Here is a 20,464-nt window from a genome sequence, read left to right as displayed (position 1 = left end):
CTAAGATCCTATGGTTTTAGCAAAGCGAGACTCTCGTGCCGCCAAGGTGGGGGTGGGGAATTTGCTTCTCGAGCTGCCACCACAGCGGGTTACTCAATGAGATTTGAACTGCGGTCTCCTGAGCTTTGCCCAAGTAGACTTACCGTCAAACCACACATCACTGTACTACTTTGTCCCACTCTTAAGCAATGACGCAAGAGAAAGATCACTGGTAACTTTCCATCCACATATAATCAAGAAGCATACATGTTACATGCCACTTGCATGTGTTCTTAAACTAGCTTAAAAATCCCCCTGATTTCCCATAAAAGAAAACTCCCTGAGATTTGAATGATTTAAACCTAGGTGAGTAGGGGAAGGTACTCTTGCTCTCCAATCACGCCACATGCTCATGTGTAAAATAGTTTGGAAACATCTCATCATACCCTCAAGCACTTAAGCAAGAGTGAGATTTCTAGTACCCTGCTAGCACCAATCAGCCCACAATAAGCATGCATGTCACAAGTGAGAATTGAACAATAACAACTTATCTCTTACACGCCCATGATAAACCCAATTGTCAAACTCTGATCTTATTATAATAACAACTTATCTCTTACAAATCCAAGATAGACCTGTTACCGCTCAAACTAGTAGGGGTCCTAGGAGGGGTTCTTATAGAACAACTACTAGGTCAAGTGGCAACAATGGAGCAATAGCCCACTGTCGCCTCAGCTAAAGCTCCCTGCTCTTTATGGACTTTCACCGAAGGGAGGTGTCCCGCCATTAGGGAAATCTCTAGGGGAAATATATCAATGGTGTAAAGGAAGTGATTCCAAGGGTCTATTCAAAGGACAAACTCTAATGATGGAGATTGCTTGCTTTAAACGCAAGGTGAATGACTCTCCAAGAAGGGCTAGAAAGAGACCTTGACCTAGGGTTGAGGGGTATTTCTTGATGTGAAGTGCCCTAGACTAAAGAATCCTAGAAGGATAGGGTTTCTAAGCAATCCTTGTGAAATTGGAGTGACAAGGTTGCAGGACCACAAAGAAGCCCTAGTGGACGCAAACAAGGTCAAGGGTTCAGGGTGGAACTTCAAACAAATGGATTTGACCAAGTAAGGGAGGAGAAGAGGATCAAAGAGATAGGATTTGACTTGGATTTTCAATGCAATGACCCTTAGTGAAGCCACTAACCAAAGGAAGCTAGGGAGAAACCATTTTTGAGCTAGGGCTTAGGATACAGTGAGATTCCACCATCGGAATGGCTTGAAAATTGGATGACCTCTCAAGGACACAACAATGCAGTTCTTGACCAAGTTTCATCAATTTTGGATGGCTACAAAGGATTTTGTGTGATGCCCTAGGAAGCCTACTAAGGTTACGACTTAGAAAGGAAAAAGAGGTGAGAAATCTCTTCGTTTTAGTGATCAACTAGGACTAGATTAGTGCCTAGCCTATTGGGAGAATTGAGTCGATATGATTCAATGTCTGTCATGAGCGAAATTTCCATACATTACATATGTGACATAATTATGAAATAGATCATAAAAGAGACACAAGTATAGCGAAATCTTCCAATCATCAATAGAAGCAAAAACCGAAGCTCCAAGATAAAAGATAAGCCTTTCCAAACATCAAAATGCATCAAGATTCCAATTCATCCATCAATAAGGCTAGCGAAATTCTCAAGAAGAGATACAAGTCCAAATCCAAGTGATGATCAAATCAAAAAATCATCACATCAATATATGTCCTCCCTAAGGGGTTCTATTTGCCTAATAAGGCCTAATAATGCCCCAGCTAATAAAATAATGTGCCAAAATAACATTCCTTGGTGACAAGCCCACCATGATAGCTCCGTAATACAAAAATAAGCCTCCCAGAGGGCAAAATAGTAGATAGAATAAGTCGAAGGGCTATTGAGGAGGCCTAGTGGAGTCCAATGTGTGCCAAGATGAATGAATGAACTCCAAACATAGTGATAAAGGGGTTGGCCCCTTGATATCCAAGCAAACAACCCGTGGTGTCCCCAAGTGGCTATGGGGGCACAAAACATCCTCATGGGTCTCCAAATGGTTCGAACAAGCCTGTATCCTAAGTCACCTGACACGGGGACATGGGACACGCAGGACACGAAAATTCGAGTGTTCGACACGGGCAAGTTGACCCCCCGGAATAGGACACGTAGGACATGTTCTATATTATTTTATTAATATATATATATTTCTTACTCAAATTCTCATTCATGATACAAATTCAGACATAGATCTAGATTCGACACCATACACATCACTCGCCTCCACTCATTCTAACCAATGTTGCACGACTCGTACTCGTATAAGGCTCGTCACAACGTACTTGTCGACTCGTATAAGACTCAGGAACGACCCTTATAAGACTCGTCAAAATACAAAAAAAAGGTTAAAATATGGTAAAATTTTGCACAAAAAAGAAACTAATGACAATTGCAATCCTTATAAGTTATAAAAACCACAATATATGCAATAATTCATAACATCATCTCATATCTATAAAAGTACAACATAACCTATTCAATTTTTGTAAGCAAAACATTTAGATACTGAATAAGAAAAGGAGTCATGATTCCATAATTAAAATAAAAAATGTCAGCAAGTTCAAAATTCAAATACATGTCATAAATAATAAATGATTGTCTCATAACAATCTTGAGTGTCATCACTCATGGACGACCATGCCTACAATAAGCCCTCGTGGGGCTAGTGCTAACATCGAAAGGCTGAAGCAACTGCGAGCCAGGTGTATTTGGAGTCTCAATTTGAGATGGAAAACTAGAGAGATCCTCAGTCTCTTCATCAAGCCAACTCAAATCAGGGGCCTTATCCTCGACAACCCAATCAAACTCTAAATCAATAGTATCCAATAAATTTGGATCTATATCCTTTGGTCGCACTTGCTTTGTGAGCATTCGAAAGTTGTAGTGTTGATTTTGGGTAGCATCGGATGTGCTCTAGCTCTAAAATTTTGTGGAGGGGCTAGAATACATAAGATCTCCAAGACCCAGAAATCATTTGGAGAAATTCCACCTGGACTATGAGTTATTAAAATAATTAATATTTTTAATGGGGTTCCTAAGTTTAAACTTAGGAAAATAAAAATATTAATGGGTATTGATAAAAATATGGGTGAGAAGCTTCTAAGAGATGAGGATTAAGTCTGTTTTAATCTTAGCCATTGATTAGGGACTTAATCTTGGTCGTTGATTCATCAACAGGAAAAGTATAAGAGGAGGCTTGAGGGTCAATTGGAGATACACCAAGTGCTCAAATCAGTTTGATTTTTCAAACTAGTGATCTAAGTTGCAGTGAGAGGAGCAGAAGTAGAGATTTGGATCGGAAAGGAGTTCCGAGCCAAAGAGTACGTGGCAAAGAGGCAACAGTAGCATCAAAGAAGCAGCGCAAAGGCCTATGCAGCCTAGGAAGGGGCTCATGCAGTGCTGACGCAGGCCAGGAGGGTCTCTTGCAGTGGCAGTGCAGAGAATTCGTCAAAAGTCCGAGATTTTGCTAAAGAAGCGAGGTTCTGAGACGGGAGGGATGAACAACAGTCTTCCTCCAGCAAATCGATCCAGTAGAAGGGGTGACGCAGTCTCCTAGAGGCAAGATGCTGGCCCAAGCAGGGATTACGTTGGGATTTCGCAGTGTTTGCCGGAGTCAGGCCAATCAGTGGATTAGTTGTGACTTGGAGAATGAGGTAAACCCTCGTATGTGTTGCTTGTTGCCGTGATTTCTCTATAAGGCTAGCCGGTGTGAGGGGCAACCTGTTGTACTCAGATTCTACTTGCTTAATAATACAAACCCTCTATCTATTGCACCGATTTACCACATTGGGTTTTTTCGGGGACGTGTTGTCCAAAAATAACGGTGTCCCTTGTGTATTTGTGTCATCTATTGTTTCAGTTTATGATCTGTATATCAGTGTAGTCTGCAGTATTGTTTTTCATCACTGTTTATAAATTAAATAACTTGTTGAATGAAATAACAAGTAGGAGATGCTAAACTAGTAACTGTAGTAGGATTTCTTTGTCTAGATTCATAAATTTTCACATGTAGTAGATGAAAACCAACTTCTCCAACCTCTCATGCTCCAACCCGTTTCTCTTTTTGTTGTGGATGTGCTCAAACACTGACCAATTGCGCTCACAAGAAGAAGCATTGCAGGGTTGACTAAGAACTCTGATGGAAAATTCTTGTAATAGTGGTGCCTCAATGCCACAATCTATCCACCAATGAGCTGTAAAAAAATAACAACAAAGATTATCAGTTTGCAATGCCAAACATATAAAAGAGAACTAGCAAAATTACAAGGTAAGTTTTAACAATTTGCACTTACAAGGCATTTTCTTGTACTTGAGACGTTGGATTGAGCTGAATCCAAACATACCAGATGCTTCCTTGTACATATCTCATTGTATGTTGATTTTGTCATAAATATCTTGATCTGGGAATATCTTCTCAATGCATATCATGACACTTCTCATCATCTCGGGATCTCTTTGAATGCTAGACCCCTCATTATAGAATAAGCTAGGATTGAGATATGTTCCTGCTGCATGCAATGGTGAATGTAGCTGCATGTCCCACCTGGAATCAATAATTTGCCATATAGGGCGATATTTAGATTCATTTGCCTTATAGAAAGCCTTGATGGCCTCTTTGGCCCTGTCCATGTCTTCATAAATATATCTCATTGCAGGTTTCTCTCTATCCATCAATCTCAAGACTTTCACAAGGGGCTCAGTGAAGCTGACATTCTCAGTGACTTTGTCCCACAAACTATCACCAAAGACAGATGCTTTCACAGACAATGCTTCTAGTTTTGTGCTATCTTTCCAAAATACCCATTGTTGGCTACAAAATTCTTCTCAAAGCTTGGTACTCATACAAAAGGCTTTGGAGGGAAAGAAAGTTTGTAGCAAATCGTGTGACAGTTGGGCGACTAAGCTCACCCTGTGTGAATTCTCTCATAAGGTTCAACACCCAAGCATGATTATAAATATACTTGGTAATTCGCTTGCATTCGTGCACAACATCTTGCACCCGCTCCAACTTCCCAATGTCCTCTAGCATCAAGTTTATGCAATGGGCAGCATGGAGTCCAAAAAATGGTGGGATATTTGGCACAAAGCAACCTTCGAGCTACCGCATAATTTGTTGCATTGTCCGTGATTACTTGGACAACATTTGAACCCCAACTTCCCCCACCACATCAGCCAACAATGAAAAAATCAAATGTGCATCTTTTATATTTGCAAATGCATCAATGGATTTTAGGAACATGGCTCTTTTAGGGCAAGCTACAACAAAATTTATTATTGTTCTACCCCTCTGATCTGTCCACCCATAAAACATAATTGTACAACCTGTAAATTTCCATGAGCTTTTAATGCTTTCCAATTGTTCCTTGACACACTCAAGCTACTCATCTAGTTATTTCCCCCTAAGTGCATTATAAGATGGGGCTTTGTATCCAAGGTGAGCACTTGCAATGGCATCCACCATGGGCTGATAAAAATAAGTCTTTGCATAGTTGAATGAAACACTGTTATGGTACCAAAACCTCCTCACTGCCATATCTGCCTCCTTCCCCTTCTTTTCATTAAAACTATCCAAGGTTGGTTGAGATCCGGGAGTTGTATGAGGATTGAAGAAAGAAAAGGCTATACTCCTATTTGCCATAACACTTGAAGAGGAGTTACCAATACCTGGAATTTGAACCTGTGTTTCACTCTGAGATGAAGATCTACCTATCCCAACAATCTCATCCTTCCTTTTTTCCCTCTTAGAACTTTCTTCTTTAATAGATTCCAAAGAAGCTTCTATTTCAGTAGTGACTTCATCAGGGCAACTTTGACAGCATCCCAGGATCCACACCATTCCTAGGAATTATGGCTAGGTGGTATTTCAGCCTATTTATGCATGCATGCATTGTGGCATTCCAATAATTGCACTTGATATGGTGGTCATTACTGGCAATGATTCGTTGACCATGTGCCCATGCCAAATCACGAGACTTTCTAGAACCCTTTGGTGGCATGGTGACAGAATTTGGAAGAAAAAATAAAAAATAAAAAAAATTGGTTCTTTAAATTTTTTTTGGTTTTGAATTTTTTTTTAATTTGCAATTTTTTTGCCCTATGGTTAAGTTTCTCAACCACATAGGACCGCTGTGTGGCTGAGAAACTCAGCTACAGGGCTTGCGGATTGAGGAAGCCACTATGTGGCTGAGAAACTTAGCCACAAGCCCAAACATTAAAAAAAAAATTGCAAACATAAAAAAAAAAAACTAAATTGAATACAAAAAAATTACATGGAAAACATTCAAACAAGGTTCATGAAGCCTACCTGAAGCTAGGTCTGATCCGATGAAGCCTCCTTTAGCCTCCTCCAAGAGCTCCTTCACTATGCAATGGAGTCACTCAACACTCATACAAATTAGCTAAACACTCAAATGACAATTGAATGACAAATGGAAAGGAGAGAGGTGCTTATAAAGCATTTTCTTCCCTCCAATTTCTCTTTCCCTCCACCTCATTTCCAAAAAAGAAAAAACTGAACATTTTGTGCCTTTTGAGGCTCCACGGGTTCTATATGGGTCTGATATAGGTCCTATAGAATATTCGTGGGTCTTATACGGGTAGACGGGTTCTATAAGAAATCCGCCGAGTCTGAGTCTTAAACGCGAGTTCTATGCGAGTGACCCGGCTCGGTATAGAACCTACCAACACCATCCGGTCCACATTTTTCCATTGGGTCCACAAGGATTTAGCCTCCCTCTCCCCTTGTCCACACTTTGGGTCGAGATTAGAACGATGCGCCGGAGGTTGATGCGGCTAAAAAGAAAGTTAAAAGCATAATTTGGCCACTCTCAACAGGAAATGTACCAAAAAATGCAAAAGATGGTCAGGACATACAAATTTAGCACATGGGCAAAAGCCAAACATGAGCTCTACCCCTCATCATTATGGCCATCACCCTGGTTCCTGGGGCCCCTATATGAGCCCCCTACATCATTAAGGAACCCACGATTGTCCCAACCCCTGGTGGGCGATAAATTGCCCAATCTTATGGGGGCAATTACTACTATATCATATACATCATGCTCTCATTCCCTAGAGCTCCAAGCAGTTATAAGAAAGAAAAATCAATAAAAGGCAAAAGGCATATGAAGAAGGGTGGAAAAACAAAGGCCGAGGTAACTCATGTACCACAACTGCTCCCTCCTACATCTATACACCAATGAGTGGGCTTCCCTTATTATAGTTTCCCTTGTACCATGGCATGTGGCTTGGAGCCTTCCCTATTGTCCTACCATGTTCCATCATTATTTCACATGACCCCTGCCATTCGACAGATGTACCATGGACTTCTCATTCCCTTAGAGGTTGAAACCACCTAATAGGGTCCTTTATTAACCTCCTTCTTGATCCTGGGGACACCTGTACATTCTAAATCCCATTTGGAAGGAAATGCCACTATGAAGTGTCCACTTGTGTCCCTGATTTGTAAGCTCATTTACTCAATTGCACTAATGAAATTGTTGTATTGGAAGGTGAAGAGAGGCATTGGATCTTATACAAGATTGCAAGCGGGTCTTCGCCTTGGGTTTGGCCTCCCTATATGGGATCTAGGCCCTCTACAGGGCCATAATAGCATTTGTAGGGTATGCGTTGAGAGCCATGGGCCTCCTCCACAGCAGAACAATCATTTCGATGCCATGAGATTCTTCAACACCACATTTGACTTGCTCGTGTCCCACCCATTCAAAGATGTTGATGTACTTGGACCACATTGCCCAGCCAACCACATGCTTGTATCAGACACTTGGCATATGATCTAAGGACTTAGATGGGGTTTTGTCTCACCTAGGGAGACATGGGAGGGCGTTTATCGTCATTCTTGCCCTTATGGACAGAGTATCGACCAGTGTTGCGAAAATCGTTATCGGGAGTAAATCGGCGAGGGGAAAAAATCGGAAAAAATCATAAAAATCGGGATAAAATTAGTAAAAAAAAATCAAGGTTTTTTCAAAAAATGGGGATTTTTTCAAAATGAAAAAATCACTGAATTAATCACTTGATATTATCGGGAAAATGAAAAAAATGCGATTTTTTGATGTTATCGCGATTTTTGGAACACTGATATCAACATATTGATCTAGTTGGAGACCAAGAGACCATTCATCCTGCCCCACAGTCACTTGGAAGCACCATAGTTGTTTTGCTTGGAAAACAAGGGGCCACCCCCTTGGTCATTATCATGAGAGCCCTCCCCTTTGATTTGGCACATGGAGGACTTATCTAGGCCTTCCAACGGCCCTATTACACCATTTTTCTATCATTTCAGCCTCATTAGGAAGGTTTGTTAAGTACTTTTGAGCGATTTGGTGGCTTGTCACTGATTAGATTTTTATTTTTCACATTAGAGTCATTTTTAGAGGCTCATTAGGTTAATTTTACTGATTCAAATTCTTAGAGGCTCATATAAATACAAGTGAGGCCTCATTTGTAACTCATCATCATTTGGATTGGGATTTCTCTTGTGAAACGAATTCGGACCTACAATTGATGGATGAAATTGGTTGTTCTTGATGCATTTTGATGTTTGGATCTTTGCTTTTCTTACCTTGGAGCTTCTAATTGCAAATATGATGGATGTATATATTCGCTTTCTCTTGTAAGTGCCATTTGATGCAATTTTCTTTACTATGTTACATGATTAATGTATGGAATGCCTTGTCAAATCTTTTTGTGCCCTAATTGAAATGTGAATTAATGGAAACACTAGGATTTTGAAGTATTGCAAGCATTACATGTTAAGATAACTTGAATGATTGTTCCTAGGGGCTTGTATTGTTTAACAAACCTTGAAGTATAAATTCCTTTGTTGCTAGGTAGCTGCCTCACCTAGGGTTAGCGAAAAGCTGCATAGGACTCCTTGGTAGAGCAAAATTCCTTCATCAAGGCTTATCTTGACTCCATTTCTCCCAATTGTCAAGGCACTGGGTCCCATTCCTAGTTGATCAACCTCCAAAACCTTTTCATCAACTTTTTTTCTTTCTTTTTGCCCTATTCCTAGAAGGTCTCCTAGGGCCTAGTGCGAAATGCATTAGGGTGGCCTCCTTCAAGTGAGTTGGCATGAAATTGTGCTACAGTTTCCTCTAAGTGCCCTCAAAATTTTAAAGCTGATCCCATGGCTCGATTTGGAGAAACCTCAAGCCCTAGCTCCAACATCATTTCTTCTCCTAGGCTTCTTTGGTTAGCGACTTTCCATAGGTCAATTACTCTTGAAAACTCATTGGAAGTTAACCATTCATTGACCTATTTCATCCTTTCTTGACCTAGGGTATCTTATCCCTCTTTGATCTTGCAAACCCTAGGCCTAGTTCGGATCCCCCTAGGTCTCTCTTGTGGTCCCAAACCCTTACATGATTACTATTTCTCAAAACCCTAAGAGTGTTCCTTTACCTTTTCTTAGGAGCTTGATTCTAGGTGTAACCATTTGCATTGAGTATCCTTTTACCCTAGGTCTAGGCCTCCTCCCATAAGCCTTTCTTGGAGAGCACTTACAATGTTGCACGAAGCGGGGACGTTTTTTGGAAGCGGGGATGCGGAAGCATCATTTTCCAAAAATCTAGGAAGCGAAGCATCTACAGAAGCGTCTGCTATATATATATATATATATATATATATATTTATATTTTTTTGCATTTATACTCGAAACAAACATCCCAAATACCAAATTAGTTGTAGAAGACATGAAAACATGCATATTTTTGCATAAATCAAGATAGATATAACATCCATTGTACATTAATGATTAATTATTCGAGCATCAACCATTTAGATGCATTAACCATCTAGAATTTAGATTCTTCTCCTCTTGTCTAGCCTTTGCCTCTGCCTTGATTGTCTAGGGATATTAGTCAACATTGCCCAATTTTGATCAAACTACCTAATTCAAGACTTAAAATATGGTAGAAAAAGCTTAACATGCTTGATCGATGATTTTGACTTGATTGAAAGGTAATTTTTTGCTAAGGGTGTGCCGCGTGACAAAGGAGTTCAACAATTAACACCACCAACACTAGGGTACATATAGGGCTTGGTGCTCTTGATTAAATGCTAATCGCATACCTTCATACTTGATATAATCTAATCAAATGCCACAATCCCATTGATCCTAAATTCCTGAAAACTGTTAAGTCTGCTGAATTTTGAATAGGATATGAAATTCTATTTTCTCCATATGAAGTCCAATGAGGCTGGAACCACTCTCAAACATCCTGAGTCATTTCATGGTAATGTTAAAAATTTAAGTAAAAGGATGAAAATGAAAAATAAAGTAGAATGTCACTTTTACTTTAAGAATTTAACATTACCATGAGGGAGCATCTGCTATATTTATATTTTTTTTTGCCTTCATTCGTCACCCTAACCCAAGGTGGACCCACCCCCAACAGGGAAACTCACCTAAAATTTAAAAAAAATGAAAAAAAAACGATTTTCTAAACGCTTTTCCAAAAGCGTACGGAAGCATACGCTTCCTCCTTCGAAGCACCACACTTCCAACTCCCGAAGCGCCGTACGAAGCGCGCTTCCGGCCAAGCTTCCTAGGCGCTTCCGTACGGGACGCGCTTCGGGGCTTGGAACCGGGGGGGCGCTTCGTGCAACATTGAGCACTTATCTTGCTTCTAAAGCAAGCAAGCCATTATTTGAGTCTCTCCTTTGAATGGGCTTTGGAAATGACATTCTGCTTTGTTATTGACCTTATCTTCCTAGTGATTTCCTCCATACCGGGACTCCTCCCATTGGTGAAAGCCCATAAAGAGAAGGGGACGTTCACTGAGGTGACAGTGGGTCCTTGTCCTGTTGTTGCCATTTGGTCTAGTAGTTGTCCCTTAGGTACCCCTCCTAGTACCCCTGCTAGATTGTGTGGTAACAGGTCTAATAGTCGCATCTATGTGGTAGAGTTTGGACAAGATGTCCTAAAACTGACTCTGGAAGCACTAGCTCTGAATAAGGGAAAAAGAGATACAATGACGTTTCTCTACTCCACAAATCCTAGTGATTTTCAATAAAATTGGAAATAAAATGCAAGGAAGTTATACTAAGGTCCTCAATGGAAACTTGCTAATAATCTTGCAAATGTGATGTTAGAGCCATAAAAGATTCAACACGGTTGGTGAAAATTTCAATGAAACCCTACTTCTACAACAAATACAAGATGGAAAAAGATACAATATATTTGCACTAATCACAATAGAATCATCATTTATCATCCATGAGAAAATCCATCCAATCACATCCTCCCCAAGGCAATTTTCTCATTTAATGCACCATCGCAACCAAGAGAAAAGAGACAAGCTAGTGCACACTCTCTCAAGTGTGAGTGTGACAATGATTCCAAGCTAAATCAACTCCCCTCTACTCATATGAGGTAAATCAAGTCGATTGAGTCTAAAAATACACTAAAAGCCATAAAAATAATATGAAATGTGATTCTAAGTGAGGTAGCTCACAAGCCGACCCCCAAAGATAGTTAACTCAATGAATAAACATAAAAAGCCTTCTTTAACTGACATGTGTGAGTTATAAGGTCTCCAAATGTGACATCATCCTCTAAAAGGTGCAACTCTCATCAAAATATGCCATGGATGATTCAATAAGGTGTTCCTCATTCTAAAAGCCACATCTCCTCATCAAAGTGTCCAATCATCAAGTAAAGGCTTCCGCAACAAGATGTCATCATCAAAACTGGCCCAGGACATCCATCCAAGCCACATGAAGAGGATATCATGGGGTTAGGGCTTCATATTATCATGCATAGCACTGTACCATCCCATCCAAAGGGATCTCAAGTCATCATCGCCATCAAAACATCCCAAAAACAAAGCAACATCTATCAAGAAGGGGCAATGCCAGCCTAGGAGCATCTTGTCATATTTGGGGTACATCATCTCTCTAAGCAATGCCTTGGCTCAACTATGCAACATTTCAAGTCCTGGAGGGAGAAGAGGGTGTCATCAATTGTGCTAGAAACATCCCAAGGTCAACACTCCTTAAAATGTGGTCAATGTCCTAGCTCTAGTGTTCAATGATGTCATTAAATGGGGTTGGACGTCCTTTTTGATTGAAGAAGCATCTTGCAATCCCTCAGGGGATGGCAGTTGTACATTGGAGTACGCATCTAAAACATACTCATGGAATCAAGTGAGATCAACATCATAGGTGCAAGAACCATATTACGCACATATATTGCATTCTTTGCTGTCACTTGGAAAAAAAGATGTTTCAAAGCTAGTTTCTGGGACCTGGGGAATAAGAAAGAGAATTAAAAAAGACATTAATATCATAAAGCTGATAAAAAGAAATCAAATGGTACTGTTAAATACATAATATGCAGTAACCCAGGAGTGCCTTGGATATATCAAGGCTTAATACCAAAACAGTAAAAAATGAATCTAACAAAGAATGTTAGTTCCAAAAGTTTAGTACATCTGCATGGTACAAAATGCCTCTTGCATCAAAGTCATCAACAAATAAGGGTTGTCCTAACAATAGCTAGATTTATACAAGAATCAGCAAAATATGGTTTCTATAGGCTAGTTCAAATTTCAGAGAAAACGACAATTATAATAACATGCATAAGAAGCATTCTCAAAAACTTTCAACAGGAATGCTCCTTGCAAAATTTTTACATCACACCCTTTAGAAATGATTGTGTGCCATTCACCAACCTGAATGAACATCTTTTTAATGATTGATGTTTGAAGTGATCTGCATTCGTTTGCAAGGTGGAAAAGTAAAGAGAAAGATTGTCCAGGATGAGAACATTCAGTGCACAGCACACAGCACCTATTGCTTCCAGGGCACCATCATCCAGCTTTCTGCATCAGAGATATCCAATGATCGATCAGCAGGCACCCTCAAAATCGTAAGTATTAAACTAACGTAAGCACGAGATGTGTTCTGAAAAGGTATTCGAATATCCAAGTTATCTTAAACCATTCAAAATTCAAACTAATTTGAACCACATACCCACAGTCTGCAAGCGAAAGTTCTCTCAAGTCACAGCTTAGATAGGCAAGCACTTCATTAACAAACTCATCAGTGACGCCTGCTATCCCTGCTGCTGATAGCACTTCCAATTTCTGTATCTTCCTTAATGCAGGCAGAATCTTAAAGGCTTCTAGCTGCTGGCGTGACTCAAGATACAATTCCTTAATCAGTGGAGCGAAGCTGTCGGCTAGAGTATTAAAAACACTTCATGTAATAAAGAGCACTAATTCAAATCTACAAAACTTATTAGAGTCATCTGCGCAATCGAACTCAACCCAACATCTGATAGGCGATATGCACCCTTCAGAGAAAGCCAAGTTAGGCAAGGCAATCCCACAGCAGGACGAGCAAAGGTAGCTTGCAGTAAACGATCGTAAAAAGCACGTCCACACATGCCCAATTGCAGTACCTGTAAATATGGCAATTCTGTCTGTTCACACCTCAAAATAGAACCATTAATTCTCCAACCAGTCAGAATACCAGCATATAAGGGCTAGAACTTCACGCCATTGAAATTGAAATAACATTTAAGGTTTTCTCAGAAATCAGAATGGAACAAAACTTAAACGGCAGTGAACCTCTAGATTATTAGTTGAACATTCTTCAATTAACTTGGTAAGATCTTCATCTGGTATAAGAGAGCAGTCCGTAATGCAAATTTGTGTAGGGGACCCTGTAATGAATAGTCCTAAAGGCCGAGTCATTTTACCTGATGCACAGAAAGCATTACAGATTCTATCATTGGCTGAATCAAGAATTCCTTCCAGTGTGCTCAACATGTTTGCAAAAGAGGCTTAAACATTAACTTGGGTTACATAGTCTTTGTCCCGGGAAGGTTTTTATTCAATTAAAGAAGCAGGGTTATCATTGATATAAAGCTTTTCCTGACGAGCTGCCAATGCTGTTGCTCTTTCTTCTACCAATACGAGGTGCTTTTTCACTGGTAAATACATGCCATCAGAATCCCTAATTTACCCTAATAATCGAAATAGAAGTCCATAAACGTTGTTATTTCCATTTAATTAAAGTTGGGCCAAAGCTTTAACTTAAAGTCAGGGAGATTATCTAAATAAAAGTTAATAAACGTTGTTCTTTCAATTTAAATAAAGTTTGGCCAAAGCTTTAATTGAAAACCTAGGCGATTACTTTTTTGATAATGGAATTTTAGCGTCAAGTACTTACGGTGAAATAATAATGTCCCTTGCTGTCCGTCCACCCTCCTCCTTACTTAGAATAAGTAATAGCCAGGAGGTTGCGCCAGGAGGTCGACGATACCCAGTCTCATTGATAGGAAGGTGGTCGCCGATAGACAGTGGTGTCCCGATAATGAGGTGTCGCCCAGAGCCAGTCGACAGGAGGTCATTTTTGATAGCCGCTAGTCGATCCAAGAGTCGATGCCAGGGGGCGATCCAGGCTTCATGAGATTTTTACAATCTTGTTCATATCAGATTATGACAGGATTGCTTCACTTTCAACGATGGAGAATGACCATTCATGCGCAAGCACCCTATGCGTACACTAGCTCTTCCCATCGTCTCCCATCTCTTTGTAAACAGGGCCGTCTGAAGGAGGCGCTCCACATCTTGTATATCACAGACATCCCTCTACAGTATTATGCATTTGTTTCTCTCTTGCAGGCCTGCATTCAAGCCAAAGCTCTCGCAGAGGGAAAGCTTATTCATGCTCACATCAATCAAAGAGGAATTACAGCAAACACAATGATACTTAACACACTTATCAACATGTATGTCAAGTGTGGGAGTGTGGTGGATGCTCGTAGAGTTTTCAACCAAATGAGTGAACGAGATGAATGTTCATGGACTGTCATGATTGCTGCTTACTCCCGACTCGGGCCTCCTGAGGAAGCGTTGACACTCTTTCAGGAAATGCAACAAACAGGTGTCCAACCCAATCAATTTACCTTTTCCAGTGTCCTGCCAGCATGTGCCAGCTCGGGATCTTTAGAAAAGGGTATGGAGATTCATGAACAAATAATAAACACTGGTTTTCAGTTCCAAGTCTCTGTGGCGAATGCCCTTGTAGATATGTATGCAAAGTGTGGGAGAATACAGAAGGCACGTGAATTGTTTGACAAAATGCATGAACGAAATGTTGTATCGTGGACTGTGATGATCGCAGCTTATGCAAAGTATGGACCTCCTTCCGAGGCGTTAAGGATTTTTAGCTATATGAAGCAAACGGGTTTTCAACCCAATCAATTTACCTTTGCCAGTGTTCTTCCAGCATGCGGTGACTTGGCATCTCTGAAACATGGTGTAGAAATCCATGAAGAGATCATAAAAAACGGATTCCAGTCTGACCTGGTTGTGGCAAATGCCCTTGTAGACATGTATGCTAAATGTGGAAACATAGAGACAGCACGTGATGTGTTTAACAAAATGTCTAAGCCGGGTGTGGTTGCATGGACAGCATTGATTTCAGGATATGCACAGAATAGGCAGGTTAGCAAGGCTTTAGAACTATTTCAGAAAATGCCTCAAAAGAATGTGGTCTCGTGGAATGCAATGATTGCAGGATTTGCACAGAATGGACTTATCGATGAAGCCCTCAGACTCTTTAAGGAAATGCCTCAACACGATGTGGTCTCGTGGAATACAATGATTGCAGGATTTGCACAGAATGGGCTTGTTGATGAGGCCTTGAAACTCTTTCAAGAAATGCCGGAACGAGATGTTGTGTCTTGGAATGGGATGATTGCAGGATATGCACAGAATGGGCTAGTTGATGAGGCCCTCAAACTCTTTAAGGAAATGCCACAACAAAATGTGGCCTCGTGGAATGCAATGATTGCAGGATGTACACAAAATGGACTTGTTGATGAGGCACTCAAACTTTTTAAGCAAATGCCACAGCAAAACGTGATATCGTGGAATGCAATGATTTCGGGATTTGCACAGAATGGGCATGGTCAGCAGGCCCTGCAACTTTTTCAAGAAATGCAATTAGCAGGTGTGAGGCCAGACTCAATGACTTTTGCCAGTATTCTCCCAGTTTGTGCCAATTTGGCAGCTCTTGAACAGGGTATAGAGATCCATGAAAAAATATGTGGGAGTGAATTGGAGTCTGATATCATTGTAGTGAATGCTCTTATAGACATGTATGCAAAATGTGGGTGCATACAAAAAGCACGTGAATTATTTGACAGAGTTGCACGAAGAGATGTTGTCTCCTGGACAACAATGATTACAGGATATGCCATGCATGGTTATGGCAAAGAGGCTGTCAAGCTCTTTGAACAAATGAAAGACTCTGGCATGAATCCAGATCGTGTCACGTTAATTTGTGTTTTGTCTGCATGCAGCCATGCGGGTCTAGTGGATGAGGGCTACCGTTACTTTAATTGTATGAAAGAAAAATATCACATTACACCTACAATGGACCACTATAGTTGCATGGTTGACCTTCTTGGCCGAGCTGGGCGTTTAGATGAAGCAAAAAAGTTTATAAACGACATGCCAGTAAAAGCTGATGCTACTGTCTGGAGTAGTTTACTTGGTGCCTGTAGAATACATAAAAATATAGAGCTAGGTGAATGTGTGGCAGAACGCATTTTTGAGTTGAACCCTAATAATTCTGCACCTTATGTGCTTCTTTCAAATATATATGGTGCAGCTGGTAGGTGGGATGACATTGAAAAGGTGCGAAAAATGATGAAAGATAGAGGTGTGAAGAAGACACCAGGATGCAGTTGGGTTGAGGTTAATAAACAGGTACATACTTTCCTTGTGGGGGACAAGTCACATCCACAAACAGAGAAAATATATGCAGAGTTGGAGAGATTAACTTTGGAGATGAAGATAGCAGGATATGTTCCTGATACAAGTTTTGTACTGAATGATGTCAAGGAAGAAGAAAAGGAGCGAATTCTTATGCAGCACAGTGAGAAACTGGCCATTGCATTTGGACTATTAAACACTCAGCCAGGATCGACTATTCGAATCATCAAAAACCTTAGAGTGTGCGGTGATTGCCACTCTGCAATTAAGTTTATCTCTGATATTGTTGCACGAGAAATCATTGTCAGGGATGCTACCCGTTACCATCATTTCAAGGAGGGACAATGTTCCTGTGGAGGTTATTGGTGATAGCAGATAAAGTAAGCTATAAACATAAGCTGGGATTGTAGCAAGCTAAGGCATGTTATCAACCTTGCATGACCATTTTATTTTAGCTTTCTGACAAAGTGCACAGTCAAGAGAGCTAGTGTATGCTTTTTCAATCAATTGGAAGAATCGATTTGGGGATAATATAGATATATTGATGGGGTATGCCACATAGACATTTGTTACTTGCCGAAACTTAAAGGAAAGTTGCTTAGTATTAAACCGACAAGATTCTATTTATAGTATTGTACTTGCACTCTATACTGCTTATGATTCATACCTTTTTGGTACTGGATGCCCATCTATTTTAAAAGGGACAAAAGTGAAGGCTGAAGGAGTTATGGCTTTTTCATTAAGTTCATTCAATAGAATTTGGATGATTTTGTTTATTTTTTCCCCACCTAGCTGCGGCTTGCAGCGAGTTAGTTAAATTCTACCACAATTTTTTTATCATATCGAGGTCCTTTACTTCACAATAATTTTATTTACCAACGAATGGATGATTAACCAATGGTAGAACGTTTACACAGGAGAGACATGTCTTTAGGCCTCGAAGAGCGCCGATGAAGTATGACAATATACATGCATCCCATAAAGAATACAAAAGGCACATCAACAAGAGTGAACCAACTAGATTATGTACAGTAGTCCACATAATAGAGTTGTTCACAATCCTCTCTTTTAACAGTACATTTAATGGCAAACCAAAGCCCCCAAAGGTTCTGTTGCCAATGCTAGAGTTGATCCTTGAAATCTGAAGCTTGGCATTGAGATGAACCTGGAGTCTAATCTTCAGGGAAATATACGTTTCCAGGAATTCAAACTGTAGGCCTGCTGTCCCACCTCTGGCCAGTTGTCCATTTCAGCTATAGTTAACCTTTCTGCTTCATCTTCAAGTGAGTTCAAGCACTTGCAATCCACTGTAGAGGAGTCCAATCGCTCGTAATCCATTGTATTAGCACATCCAGACTCAAAAATCTCCTCAAAACTCATTTTTTATCAAATAACAAAAACAATTGTTCTGAACACTTATCTCCATTGTTTTCTCCCAATTTTGTAGAATGTCCTCACATTGGAGATTCAAGAGTCCAAGCTCTCTTCTATTAATTTCAACACCCTTATTTTGTCTTTGCACTAAACACTCTCTTCTATTATGTACTCAGCAAGTACTTGGTGAGTTCAAGTGAAAAACTGGGACACCAATAAAAAATAGAGTACAAAAAGAAACTCATTTCATTGTGTCTTCTTTCCAGCCACTTTCCAGCAACCAATGAATGTTCCATCAAGAGTTTCCCAAAGACATGGCAGAAAATCACACCTAACACAAATTCAGGAATTCCAGTCTTCTCCAAAAGCAAGAGTTATGGAACAGCAACCTCATGGAGCTCATTCCTCACCGATTTCTCTCACATTCTGATTTCAACCAGCTGATATACGAGGGATTTACAGTACTATCAATCCACCCAAATTTCCCACTCAAACTTGCCCATCGAGAAGCAAATATTGAGGTAGAGTTGTGTAGAATTTTTTGTTTTTAACAAGATTTTTTGTCGTTGAAATAAAATGGAACTTGAAAATGCCAAGAGAAGAACACTGCTTCTGGAACTACCGTGTCTGGCCCCCCAAAGGAATTATTTTTGGGAGAAAATAAAGAGATTCAAGTACCCTAGGAGAAAATGAAAGCACCTGTGTAATAGAGGGAACAGAAAAGCAACCATATGGAACTGTTTGAGCAGACCGAGGTTAAAGTTTGGAACTATTATGCCTGGCATTAAAGCAATGATAAAGAAAAACACCTATTTCTTTGGGGAAGCAGCCATGTCAAAGAAGAAACAACTATTGTTGCTCAGACCCCTGTACAAGAAGCTCAAAACATGAGCACTTGTGAAGAGATCACTATCAGAAAGTAAAAAATTATCTTAAGCAGAGAGATTGAAGTAACCTAGGAGAAAATGAAAGCACCTGTGTAATAGAGGGAACAGAAAAGCAACCATATGGAACTGTTTGAGCAGATGGAGGTTAAAGTTTAGAACTATTATGCCTGACATTAAAGCACTGATAAAGAAAAACACCTATTTCTTTGGGGAAGCTGCCATGTCAAAGAAGAAACAACTATTTCTGCTCAGACCCCTGTACAAGAAGCTCAAAACATTCTGACTTGTGAAGAGATCACCATCACAAAGTAAAAAATTACCTTAACGAGAAATTCAAGCCTATTAACTCCCAAAATAGAGCTTTATCACTATGTCAAGGAGAAAATCAAAATTGTCATTGCTGACGAGCAGATCTAATGTGTCTAGACAAACAAATCATCAAACAGGAGACTGCAAAAAGTTATGGGTGATCTCTGCCACCTGCTCGAAGATAATCCACAAGTGAGCATGGCCTGCTTAGTATAGCCACCACCAGATTGTTAACACAGAAATTTACCTTGCCTCAATATTTATGTGGCATTCTTCCTTGGAGCATTGTAGAGGTAAGAGGGCATGATGGCATTCTTCATGATGCACATGATACTCGTAAAATCAATAATATTAGTACATCCCTTATACAGGTTCTCCACTCTCACATCTCAACAAGCAGTGCTAAGCAAGGTGGGTAAACTAATCATATATTTCTATCTACTCCTGAGTCCCATGTGTTTCCATCATATGGACCAAGATCTTTCTCTTATTATTGATTTCAAACATAAAATTATTCTTATGGTTCATGGTGGACACTGAGTTGAACTACCGTGTCTGGCCCCCCAAAGGAATTATTTTTGGGAGAAAATAAAGAGATTCAAGTACCCTAGGAGAAAATGAAAGCACCTGTGTAATAGAGGGAATAGAAAAGCAACCATATGGAACTGTTTGAGCAAACCGAGGTTAAAGTTTGGAACTATTATGCCTGGCATTAAAGCAATGATAAAGAAAAACACCTATTTCTTTGGGAAAGCAGCCATGTCAAAGAAGAAACAACTATTGTTGCTCAGACCCCTGTACAAGAAGCTCAAAACATGAGCACTTGTGAAGAGATCACCATCAGAAAGTAAAAAATTATCTTAAGCAGAGAGATTGAAGTAACCTAGGAGAAAATGAAAGCACCTGTGTAATAGAGGGAACAGAAAAGCAACCATATGGAACTGTTTGAGCAGACGGAGGTTAAAGTTTAGAACTATTATGCCTGACATTAAAGCACTGATAAAGAAAAACACCTATTTCTTTGGGGAAGCTGCCATGTCAAAGAAGAAACAACTATTTCTGCTCAGACCCCTGTACAAG

At 40.0% G+C, this 20,464-nt stretch overlaps 1 protein-coding gene and 1 pseudogene across 3 annotated transcripts; one reads left to right on the top strand and one right to left on the bottom strand.

The window, feature by feature from the left end:
* Nucleotides 1–12,431: 12,431 nt before the first annotated feature.
* On the bottom strand, nucleotides 12,432–14,082 carry LOC149259185 (uncharacterized). 3 transcript variants are annotated; one of them, XM_089375036.1, is made up of 3 exons: nucleotides 13,656–14,082; nucleotides 13,057–13,486; nucleotides 12,432–12,905 (listed from the first exon to the last, which is right to left on the bottom strand). In XM_089375036.1, exons 1-2 carry the CDS (start codon nucleotides 13,854–13,856, stop codon nucleotides 13,301–13,303), a joined length of 387 nt encoding a protein of 128 aa, XP_089231162.1. In that variant the 5' UTR covers nucleotides 13,857–14,082; the 3' UTR covers nucleotides 12,432–12,905; nucleotides 13,057–13,300. The 3 variants fall into 3 exon arrangements, with proteins under 3 accessions (XP_089231162.1, XP_089231163.1, XP_089231164.1); XM_089375037.1 differs by having other exon boundaries at nucleotides 13,057–13,507; nucleotides 13,787–14,082; XM_089375038.1 differs by having other exon boundaries at nucleotides 13,787–14,082.
* Nucleotides 14,083–14,209: 127 nt separating this feature from the next.
* On the top strand, nucleotides 14,210–17,553 carry LOC149259184 (pentatricopeptide repeat-containing protein At2g03880, mitochondrial pseudogene; annotated as a pseudogene).
* The last annotated feature ends 2,911 nt before the right edge of the window (nucleotides 17,554–20,464 follow it).

The sequence above is a fragment of the Pinus tabuliformis genome, chromosome 6 (assembly GCF_031772625.1).
Source record: "Pinus tabuliformis cultivar Carrire ecotype Pingquan chromosome 6, CPIR1, whole genome shotgun sequence".
Classification (NCBI taxonomy): Eukaryota; Viridiplantae; Streptophyta; class Pinopsida; order Pinales; family Pinaceae; genus Pinus; species Pinus tabuliformis.
This window is presented reverse-complemented; position numbering and strand designations above follow the sequence as displayed.